The 11533-nt window shown below is 47.8% G+C and overlaps 3 protein-coding genes across 3 annotated transcripts; all 3 read left to right on the top strand.

Moving 5' to 3' along the window:
* Positions 1–366: 366 nt before the first annotated feature.
* MAA_09952 (Cytochrome P450 CYP5329A2) lies at positions 367–2012 on the top strand (the record flags this gene model as incomplete). The annotated part of the gene is made up of 2 exons (XM_007827950.2): positions 367–1554; positions 1668–2012. The coding sequence occupies 2 exons, from the start codon at positions 367–369 to the stop codon at positions 2010–2012; spliced, it is 1533 nt and encodes a 510-aa protein (XP_007826141.2).
* A 791-nt stretch (positions 2013–2803) lies between these two features.
* MAA_09951 (ABC transporter) lies at positions 2804–8176 on the top strand (the record flags this gene model as incomplete). Its single annotated transcript, XM_007827949.2, has 15 exons — positions 2804–2945; positions 3029–3111; positions 3187–3715; positions 3781–4007; positions 4078–4357; positions 4431–4664; positions 4724–5481; positions 5549–5711; positions 5778–6113; positions 6174–6297; positions 6346–6417; positions 6481–6531; positions 6596–7360; positions 7435–7809; positions 7933–8176. 15 exons carry the CDS (start codon positions 2804–2806, stop codon positions 8174–8176), a joined length of 4383 nt encoding a protein of 1460 aa, XP_007826140.2.
* Positions 8177–9131: 955 nt separating this feature from the next.
* Positions 9132–10992, top strand: MAA_09950 (serine carboxypeptidase 1; the record flags this gene model as incomplete). The annotated part of the gene is made up of 4 exons (XM_007827948.1): positions 9132–9309; positions 9399–9574; positions 9680–9954; positions 10017–10992. The coding sequence occupies 4 exons, from the start codon at positions 9132–9134 to the stop codon at positions 10990–10992; spliced, it is 1605 nt and encodes a 534-aa protein (XP_007826139.1).
* Positions 10993–11533: the final 541 nt, after the last annotated feature.

Below are 11533 nucleotides of genomic sequence, written 5' to 3'. Positions count from 1 at the left end.
GACGTGAACCAGGTTTCGAGGTGGGCTAACGAACGCGTCACCACCACGGTCCGGCTGACGACATTGACATGCCTCATTTTACACCAATTGTGAGATTCTTCTAGATTATTTGCAATATGGAATCGTATGACAGACTAGGATCCTTTGCCCACGATCCAGGGGGGACCACCCCATCCTTCCCGGCATCAGCTCGCAGCATGAACTCGAAAGACTCGGGTGGTAGTTTGACATGACCAACCATCTCTTTACCCATACTAGTGTCTGTTGATTTAGACTTCACAAATATCCCCTCCGATAACGAATCAATACAATGAGACCGAGAAAAAAAAACAAAGGGGAAAAGACAAGGCCTGCGTAAGAAAAACCATGGAGTTGTTGCATCTTGTTGCGTTTCCTCTGCTCAGACTCTCTATACCATTTCTAGTCTTTGCCATTGCTGCCGGCCACATCATATACGCACTATGGTTCTCACCGTACAGCCATGTCCCTGGCCCAAGACTCTGCAAAATCACGGGGTTTTGGATCATATACCACGACATGATGCTACAGCGCAATCAAAAGATATACCAGTGGCATGAAAAGTACGGTTCCATCGTCCTCATTGCTCCCGGACAGGTCTCAGTCTCGACTGCAAATGTAACGAGACAAATCTACACTTCATCTGGATATCACCCCAAGAGCGCTTATTTTAACAACTTCATCATGTATGGTGAGCGACCCATATTTAGCACCTTGGACTGCAGAGAACATCGGAGGCTCCGTAAACGAACATTTGGCTTCTATCAGCCCACGTCAATCTATAAGCCTGCTGTCCTGGAGCCTATCCGACATCAGATGCTGTTATTCTTGCGGCAACTGGAGACAGACGTGCAGGCCCAAGAGACTCTGGATATTTTGCCGAGGTGTAATATGTACTCTTTTGATAACATTACACGCTTGATCTACGGGCCTTATCACTGTGCCCGCACAGTCGAACCTACACAGCAGGAGCGAATTATCCTGGATGGGTGGAAAGAATGCGAAGTGTGGAACAACTTCCAGTATAACTTCCCCCGCATCTATAGGCTTGTCAAATTAGCCATATGCCAAGCTTCTCGGAACCCCAACTTTCTCACGGCCGAGGAACAGCTTAGTGAGTGGAACATGGCCAAGCTCACCTCCTCGTTGGAGAAGCCCGATACCATTGTGGCCGGGACACTCATGGGCCAATTATATGAGGCGCGCACCGAGCACGGCGAGCCGCTTCCCTTTTCCTGGATGGGTGCCGAATTATTGGATAATATCCAAGCAGCACAGACTACAGTTGCCCTAGCTCTCACTTATGCTCTTTGGGACTTGGCGTGTCATCCTCAGTGGCAGCACCAGATTCGCCAAGAGCTTCTTACAAAGCCGCTGTGTGACGATGGTTTTCCATCTTTTGCCGATATCAACTCTGCAGAGGTACTCGACGCTTGTATCCGAGAGTCCAGTCGACTGAACCCGCTTTCAAGCGGACGTGCAGAAAGAGTAGTGCCCGAGACGAAAATATACGATAATGTTGTGATTCCAGCCGGTGTAGGTTGCTTTCTTCCACCTCTTTCCCCTCTTGCCCGTGTATGCCGCGTTGTGTATTTGATCTTGATACCCACTGCGTCTTGGCCTTCATAGACTAAAAGGCCGTGGCATAGACTATTATCTCGACTTCGACAGCAGCAATACAGCGTTCTCCCGATGCATTTGCCGAACCGCACGAGTATAGACCCGATCGCTGGCTACAAGCTGATACGGCCCAGCTGAGAGCCATGGAGTCCTGTTACATGCCATTTGGATACGGCGCACGCCTGTGCCTGGGGAAAGCATTTGCACTTGCAGAGATTAAAATCATGATGGCATGTTTACTGCTGAGATTCCAATTATCCGAGGATGCGCAATCTTTGACAAACGCACAAACAATGACACAGCTTGGAACTCAAAACGCGCTGCCGCGGGGACTGCGGTGTGACATTAAAATTAGAAGACTAGATGTGAATTAGATGCCTTGACGCAATGAAAAGAATACATGTACAATTGAAGAATAAAATTCAGGCATCAAAGTCGCGCCAGTGTCATGAATTTTGCCGCGAATCGAGCCGTGGTGAAGACCATGTTTCGAAAAGTATCGCTCGTCATCTTTGCCTCGTCCGCGTCAAGCGGAGTCAATCAAGATGAAAGGGCACTAAACGGTGCCGGGCAGGTGAAAAAAAAAAAAAACAAGTCTGAAAGGCGTCAGCATTCTCGGACTCGAATGGTCGTGATCTGACTGCCGGTCAGAAAGACGTACGTAAGCTAGTAAGCAGAGAGCATGCTCATGCTTATTACGTCGCCGCCACAATCCGAAGCTTGATTCTTCAGCTCCACATGCAGGAAATTTTTTTATCAAATCAGAAGCAGAACGGGAGATCGGGGAATGGCGGGATTGTCTGACATGGGACGATAATCTCCTACCGAGACCGCAATGCCGATCCAGCGCTCGTCGTTTCTCACCCCTGGGCCCTGGCTGCATTAGTGTCTTGGTACTAGGCAATAGACGCATATGTACGGAGTATGTATGCATTTGTTTCTTTATTCTCTGTCTGGTGCTTGTCGCGGTGGATCGAGCCCAGTCGCGTCCATGTTTCTGACTGATTTCGCCCTTCTCTCCTCGTGAGCGCTGCTGTCTGGGTGGCCACGATTTGGCATCGATCTTTGGCCCAGTTTGGCGTGCCTTAATATCCTAGGTCGATTCACCACTGTCCTTGTTTTTGTATGATTGCTTCATGTCGTACAAGCAGACCTTGCGTTGATCATGCCTGATGCCGCTCCTCCCTGCTCCATCCAGGTTCAGGATGTCTTTGGCGCTGCCGTCGCCGAATCCTGCTTGCGAGGCTTCGACTTTACGCTCCTTTTTGAGGAGACCATTCTAACAATCCTGCCTCTCGGCATCACAAGTATGCTGGCCCTTTCCCCCTTGTGCTTTGTTCTGGATCCCGCTCTACTCGGCAGAGGCGCCCTGGCAACTAATATCTCCAAGTTCTTCTGTCTTTGCTACGTGTATCAGCCCTCTGGAATTGCCCTCAAAAGGCACAGAGATCATGGCTTTTCCTCCTCAAACTGGTAATTCACCTTGTGCCTTTTTCTGCTCCATGGATGCAGAGCGGCAAGAATCGCGGCTAATGGCGGCTTGTCAAGATGGTCTTTTCGGTTTATATCGCCCTTCAAGTTGTGCTTCTGGCGTTATGGGCCAGTTCTGCCGCCCCTTCAACCAAGACCACTCTGGCGACGGCTTCATTAACAATTGCGGGCTTCATACTGTTTGCCAATTTGTCGTACTTGGAGCACACGCGCTCACTACGACCATCGACGCTCGTTACCATTTATCTGGGCATCTCCATCTTGCTGGATCTCGCACGTGTGCGCACTCTGTTCTTCATTCCCGGCAGCCAGTCGGTTGCCAAAGTCAATCTAGCCAGCTTCTGCGTCAAGCTCATCATTTTTGTGTTGGAGCTGACGGAGAAGCGGCGGCTACTCCTGCCCGCGTGGCAAGATGCTTCTCCAGAGGCGGTGGGCAGTGTCTATAATAGAGTACTCTTTTGGTGGCTGAATAGCCTTTTCATGAAAGGGTTCCGCAACTTGATCAGCATAAACTCATTACCGGCCCTCGATACGGAGCTTCTCGAGACCGCAAATCCAACAGAGCTCGTGGAGAAATGGAACAGAGGTGCGTCTCGGTACTCCAGCTGAGTGATTGACATGGTAAACCGCAATGCTCACCATCACTTGCAGTGAATGCGTCCAACCAAAATGCTCTACTTTGGACATTTCTCCTTCATTACAAATGGGACTTGTTAGCCGGTGTGATACCGCGGTTGGCTTGCATCGGCTTCACATTTGCGCAGCCATTTCTACTGGAAAGAGTCCTTGACTTCACGGCAGAACCGGTTGAGTCGTCCAGGAAAGAGTTCGCCTATGGACTGATAGGCGCATACGCTATTGTGTATATTGGGAAAGCTGTAAGAGAACTGTCCTCGTTTTTCTCTTTTTCTGGCAAACGGCAGAGTACTGACAGCAAACCACCCCAAGGCAACCTTTACTGCATATCAGCACAAGACGTATCGCCTCCTCACAATGTTCCGCGGCAGCCTCATTTCTCTCATCTTTTCCAAGACTCTTCGTATGAGTGCTACCAAGATTTCCGATGCCGAAGCCATCACCTTGATGAGCGCTGATATTGATCGCATTGCTCTGAGTCTGGAGCTGGTGCACGAGTTTTACTCCAGTTTCATCGAAATCGCATTGTCAATGTGGCTACTGTACAGACTGCTCGGTGTCGCCATGGCGGCTGCAACCGCCCATGTAGTTGGTGCGAATACCCACCAAAGAATACATTTCTACTCTCATTGTAAGCGAAGTAGGCTGACGTGACTTCTCAAAAGTATGCCTAGTGTTAGGAATACCTATAGCCGCCGCTGCAGGCAATGCCAACGTCCCATGGTTGGAAGCTATCGAGAGACGTTTGGCTGTGACGACGAAAATGCTGGGTTCGATGAAGGCAATTAAGATGACTGGCCTAACAGACGTCATGTCCAGCGTCATTACGAGCCTCAGATCTTTAGAGATTGGTGCGTCACGCCGCCATCGTATCTTTACTGTCTTGGAGGCCGTTACATGTGAGTACTCCCGGTTTCATGCGGTCATGGAAACACAGCTGACGAAATTGAATCTGCAGCATACACATCCGATGCTTTCTCCTCCGTATGGGGGTTTGGGGTCTTCATTCTCCTTGCGCGATCGAACAATACTACGACATTGACAGAAGGAATCGCATTCTCGGCATTGTCCATTTTTTCGCTCCAGGTCCAGCCTTTAACATTTATTCTGAATGGTTTTGAAGACATTCAAACAATTATTAACTCTTTTAACCGCATACAAGAACATCTAGCATCCGAGGAAAGAGAAGACCCCAGAGACACTCCGGAAACTAGGAAGAATCTCGACAGGGACTCCTCCGAGACTTCACTTGGTTTCGGAGAGCCAAAAGCAGTACCTCTGGGATCTGTGTCTGCACTTGGCGACACAAATGCTGCCATTGTCATCAAAGACGCCACAACTGGATATTCTGCCGAGTCATCCATTCTCAATGGCATAAATCTGGAAATTAGCCGCGGCAAAACGACCGTGGTGGTGGGACCAGTAGGATGCGGCAAATCAACTCTCTTGAGACTTATTCTTGGAGAAATGCCTGTGACTAGCGGAACAGTCTCGACATCATTCTCAAGGGCAGCATTCTGTCCACAGTCTCCATGGATCACCTGGGGCACGATCCAAAACAACATCATTGGCATGTCTAGGTGGGACAAGCCCTGGTATAATACTGTGGTGAAAGCCTGCGCGCTCTCAGCGGATTTCGAGCAATTACGAGACGGGGATCAAACCAACGTGGGAACTAGGGGCTCCCGACTTAGTGGAGGGCAGCAAATGCGTCTTGTGAGCAATCATGTGTCCACCAGCGAACGTGTGTATGTGTGCGTCGCTAACAGTTGGCCGTCCCCAGTCGTTGGCAAGAGCCCTTTACTCTAGAAATCAAGTCATGATACTTGATGACGTGCTCACCGGTCTTGACCGAGCCACCGAAGCAAGCATTCTCGATGCAGTTTTCGGCCCTAGCGGGCTCTTGAAATCGTCACAGACTACCGTGGTGCTAACTACGAATTCGAGTGAGTAGCTGTAGTCAAATAGGCAGTGCTGGAGATTCTTGGCTAACAAACGACAACAATGGAAAGTCAACCATGTGCAATATGCAGACTATATTGTTATTCTAAACAAGGATGGGACCGTTGCCGAGCAAGGCACAAGGGACTCTTTGTCGACCTCTGGAGGCTACATAGAACGACTATCTGGCATAGTGCAGGGGACTACGGTTCGACCAGAGCTCGAACTCACCGAGGAGACGCTTCAGGAGCTCGGCCTACCTGACGATGAAGAAGAACAAGATGTCACGAGTCGCGGAACAAGTGATTGGAGGATCTATTCTTACTTCATTCACGTCGCGGGGAAATGGACCTTCCTCCTATATCTCTTCGGATGCGCATGCTTCATTTTCGGGCTCAACTTTCCTTGTAGGTCCATGGCTGGAAGATTCTTCACCACCTATTGGAAAGTTGCTAACACCTCCCTAGCAATCTGGTTGCAGTGGTGGACCAATGCCAACGCAAAGACGCCCAACGACAAGATTGGCTACTGGTTAGGCATCTACGGCCTGCTGGGAGCCTTGGCGGTTTTGGGTTGTTTTGCCTCAGATTGGTAATTTCCCTGCCTCAATTGCTACGCTGTCATCTAATTATTTCTCAGGATATTCAATATCATTCTGCTGCCTAAAATATCGAGAAAGTTTCACGAGCTTTTGCTCGCGACAACCATGAAGTACGTCTTGTCTTTAAAATGTTGGCTCCGTGCCTTGTTCAACCTGCTAATTTCTCTCTCAAGCGCACCAACATCCTTCTTAACATCAACTGATGCTGGCCAAATTGCCAACAGGTGTGTTTCATAAACTACTTGTTTTATCGGCCAGGAGACTGACGCAGAGTGCTGTCATCCACAGGTTTAGTCAAGATTTGCAATTAGTTGACAACGATTTGGCACATGCCCTAGACCAGACAGTTGTTCAGCTATTTACTGTTGTTATTTCTGCTGTTTTAGTCTTCACCGGCTCAGGCTACTTGGCCGCAACGGTCCCCGTGTGCATCTTCTTTGTCTACATGATACAGTTTTACTATCTACGTACATCACGTCAGCTTCGAATCATAGACATTGAAGCCAAGGCCCCTTTATTCTCTCAGTTCCTGGAAACTCTGGCGGGCGTGTCCTGTATCCGTGCCTACGGGTGGACAGACGACTACCTCCAACGCAATTATCATGTGCTCAATACATCTCAGAGGCCCTATTATCTACTCTGGTGCATACAAAGATGGCTTAATCTAGTTCTAGATTTAATGGTCGGCGGCATCGCTATTATCCTCGTTGCTTTTGCAACCGCCACTGCCGGTGGAAAGACTGGCTATCTTGGTGTTGCTCTATTCGGCATCATTAATTTTAGTGGCACGCTTCAGACTCTTATCGCACAGTGGACACAGTTGGAGACGGCCCTTGGCGCCATAAGCCGCATAAGATCATACGTCTCAAACACTCCATCCGAAAACCAAGGGGCCGATACACGTCATCCTCCGGAGGGCTGGCCATTAAGTGGCACAATCGAGTTTAGTAATGTCTCGGCTTCTTATCAGTCTTCTCAAGAGCCAGTCTTGAAAGATGTCAATCTATCCATCACTGCTGGCGAGAAGGTGGCCATTTGTGGCCGTACAGGCAGGTAAGTTTTGCTCCGTTTTTGCTACACAACTTTAAAGGTTCGGTGTTAACTTTCCATGTTGCTCCTTTGCGCAGTGGCAAAACGTCTTTAATCTCCACGTTATTACGCCTTCTTGAGCTGGATACGGGAAGTGTTACTATTGATGGCGTGGACATTAGTACGATTCCCCGGCAGGAGGTGCGCTTACGGCTGAACACGCTACCTCAAGAGCCGTTTTTCTTACAAGCCAGTATACGCGATAATGTTGATTTATTGCACTTATCCGATGACGAATCTATTATTGCCGCTCTTCGGTCCGTAAATCTGTGGCAGATGCTGGAGGAACGCGGTGGGCTGGATGAGATGATCAGCGAAGAGCTTCTCTCTCATGGGCAGCGGCAGCTATTCTGCCTCGCACGCGCCATTGTGAAGCCCAGCAGTATCGTCATTATAGATGAGGCAACCAGCAGGTATGTTAAAATTCCAACTTTGAAGAGACTTTGTTTTTGATTCCCCACCTTGCATGGTTTGCCACAAAATACAGGCGTGTTATCAGCTCGCCTCACGCAACCACATTACTAATGGGTGCATAGTGTCAACTCGGATGAAGAAGAAATAATGGAGCGATTTCTACAAGATGACTTTCGTGGCCGAACCATCATCGCCGTCGCCCACAAGTTACACACAGTGTTGGACTTTGACCGTGTTGTGCTCATGGACAAAGGCCACATTCTTGAGAATGGTAATCCGCGGGAGCTTCTCGCGAACTCTGAGTCTGCTTTCCATTCTCTGTACATGAGCTTATCTACTGTATCTGAGAAGAAACAAGGCCAATAAAAGAAGTTGAAGGCTTGTCTGGGAAATTAAAATTTACAAATATCATGGCAGGACAAAAAAGTGATCAGAGCCTTATAGAGTAGACTACAAAGGGATCAGAACCTCGTAGAGTATAGAACAGGTCGGATCAATCTCTGTAAATGTTCTCCAACTACGTGCGAGGCACGATCCCAGAAACTTAAAAAAACGCAAACATAATGTATTCGAAAGATGGGAGTACGAAGTTAGTATGGACTAAGCAGTAAGGGTTTGGTGGACTATTTTTATTAATACTGTGAACATTTTCGCCCTGTCATGTACCCAACAGTGCCCGGTAGTTACTTGGCCGTTCCTTCTACTCGGCGGTGCTGCCACGGGTCAGGTTAATATTGACATTGATGTATGTATCCGACCACTCATCACTGCTTTCAGCTCACTGCTTGGTCGCAAAGTTGCATACCATGACTTATTGTAGTCTCATTAGCTCCAAGTCCATCAGAGTAGTAGCCCCATGAAACAAAGCCAGGCCGCAAAATTTGCGTTTTTCTTCCTTTTCCAATGCACTTACCGAGACTGTGATTAGGCAGATGCCTTCACTATACTACGTCTTACATGTCATCTGGTGAGAACCAACGTCCCATCCAGGTGGATCGACCCGCCATATATTTCTGCAGTCAGCGTGCAGTAGCCGAGCTACTACTCAGAGTAAGCACAGGTAGCATGCTTACTGCGTCCTGCTAACAGGTTCAAAGATACCTGAACCTGATTTAAATCACACCTGGTGGCACAGAACTGCGGGACTACTTTGTTTGTGATTCCCGAGGCGGGTCGTTTAAGTCCGACATTCATGACAATGGCTCGCAGCGATTATAAATACGTTAAATACTCCCATGGTTTGCTGACGGATACAAGAAGAGTGGATTCGGTTTAGTATGAGGACGAGTACGTAATTCTTACTCACAAGCTGTGTTTCAACATGCGTCTAGTAGTCATCACCTCTTTAATTGCCTGGATAGGGTCCTTCTCCCTCTGCGATGGCAGAGAAAATCCAGCGGCCCAACGACGCCCAAAGTTGACTCAACGCGGCGTTCACTTTGACAAATGGACTCGGAACGGCGCTGTTCCCAGGAAATTCGACAGCGTCAGTACAAAGAGTGAGTAGAAGGGTATTCAAGCCGTTTTCTTGTGTAAACTAGATGAAATAATGCTCATGGTTAGCAAACTAATTAATCCACGAACACAGGATTCGCTGTTAATGGCACCGGGATTCCTGATGTTGATTTCGACATTGGTGAAGCATATGCGGGGACTCTTTCCACTACCAAGGATATAAATGGAACTGAGAGATTCTACTTCTGGTTCCAACCCTCACCTAATCCGGCTGCGAAGAAGGAGATTGTTATCTGGCTTAATGGTGGTGTAAGTCATTCGTAATGTAGGGGGCCAAAGGAGCTGGGCACTATAACCATGACGCCGATTCTATTACTTTTGGTCTCGAGACTAACTTTCTTGACGATTTCCTAGCCCGGATGCTCATCCCTCGAGGGTTTTCTGCAGGAAAATGGGCCTTTCTTATGGCAGTATGGCACCTTTAAACCCGTCCCAAATCCGTGGGGCTGGCACCATCTCAGTAACGTGCTCTGGGTAGAACAGCCAATTGGAACGGGCTTCTCCCAGGGAAATGTGACGGCTAGGAATGAGGATGATGTAGCGAAGCAGTTTTTAGGCTTCTTTAGGAACTTTGTTCAGACATTTTCCATGCAAGGATACAAGGTGTACATTACGGGGGAGTCTTATGCGTAAGTCTTGGTGCCAAGTCTGAAACCTGGTGAATCGATTCAACTAATGAAATCGGCTATAGCGGCATGTACTGCCCGTATATTGCGAACGCTATGCTAGATGCAAACGACACAAACCACTTTAACATGAAGGGTATGATGATCTACGATCCTGTTATCGGCGATACCAGGCTTCAAAACGATATTGTCGCTGTTCCTTTTATCGATTCCAACCGGAACTTATTTCCACTCAACGATTCATTTGTCAAAGAAATCCATCGTGCTGACAACAATTGCGGCTTTGCCGCCTTGCGTGCAAAACACCTCAGCTACCCACCAAAGGGTCGATTGCCCTCCGTCTTGCCGGGTCTCGACCCAAAGACGGGTGAGGTACTTCCAGCCTGCAGTCTCTCGCAGCGCGTTCAAGATGCCGTCACTGCGCTCAATCCATGCTTCAACATATACCAGATAGCAACAACCTGCCCGTTGTTATGGGACGTGCTCGGCTTCCCCGGTGCCTTTGAGTATCTACCTCAGGGTGCCTCGCTCTACTTTAACCGCACAGACGTCAAGAAAGCCATTCATGCTCCTCTCAATGTCAATTGGATGTCGTGCTCCGACGATTCTGTCTTTGCTGGTGACGGCGAGGACCACTCTGAGCCATCTTCCAACCATGTTCTGGGTCGTGTCATAGACGGCACGCAAAACGTCATTATTGGCCACGGCGCATTGGACTTTGGTCTCATTGCCAATGGTACACTTATGATAATTCAAAACATGACATTTGGTGGAAAGCAGGGCTTCCACAAGCGCCCTGATGAACCATTTTACGTCCCATACCACACTGATGGCGCTGATGCCACATTAGCAGGCGCTGGTGTTTTCGGCACGGCGCATACGGAACGTGGCTTAACGTATGTTGACGTTTCGCTGGCCGGCCACATGATTCCACAGTACGCGCCAAGCGCCGCGTATCGACATCTCGAGTTTCTTCTTGGCCGAGTCGATTCGCTTAGCAGCACTAGGCCGTTTACCACTGATTCTGAGAGCTCTGGGTAGTTGAACATTCAACAATTGATGTGTTAAAAAGGCGGTCGTAGCCAACAGGTGTACTAGATACATATGCTATCGCTAATTTGAACCTTCTCGATAGCTTATTGGATAGCCTATAGTGTGTGGGGGCCCCACGAGCTATTAGGCAACTAAAAAGAGATACCGTCCCACCCCTGAATTATTTGTCGTGCGTGACCTGACAGGGAAGTTTATAGCAGGGGGTAATATACTAATTATAGCTTGTATATTTTAAGAAAGGTTTATATAAAACTTTTTCTAAGTAATTATTATTTTTTTATTAGGTCTTATATTAAATATAATTTAAGGGTTAAACCGTATAATCTAACCTGCATATAATTAACTACCCTGTAACCTAATAAGGTTAATAAAGTAGGGTCCTCTAGCTATATTAATAATTTATTTGCTAATTATAAATAGCTATTAAGTAATATAATAGGAATTAATAAAAGTATATTAATTATTTTATTTTATCCCTTGAAATTTAAGTATTTATTGCCCCCACCTTTTCACTTTTTATTAGCTGTAT

Source organism: Metarhizium robertsii (assembly GCF_000187425.2).
Source record: "Metarhizium robertsii ARSEF 23 chromosome Unknown MAA_Scf_3, whole genome shotgun sequence".
In the NCBI taxonomy this organism is placed as follows: Eukaryota; Fungi; Ascomycota; class Sordariomycetes; order Hypocreales; family Clavicipitaceae; genus Metarhizium; species Metarhizium robertsii.
This window is presented reverse-complemented; position numbering and strand designations above follow the sequence as displayed.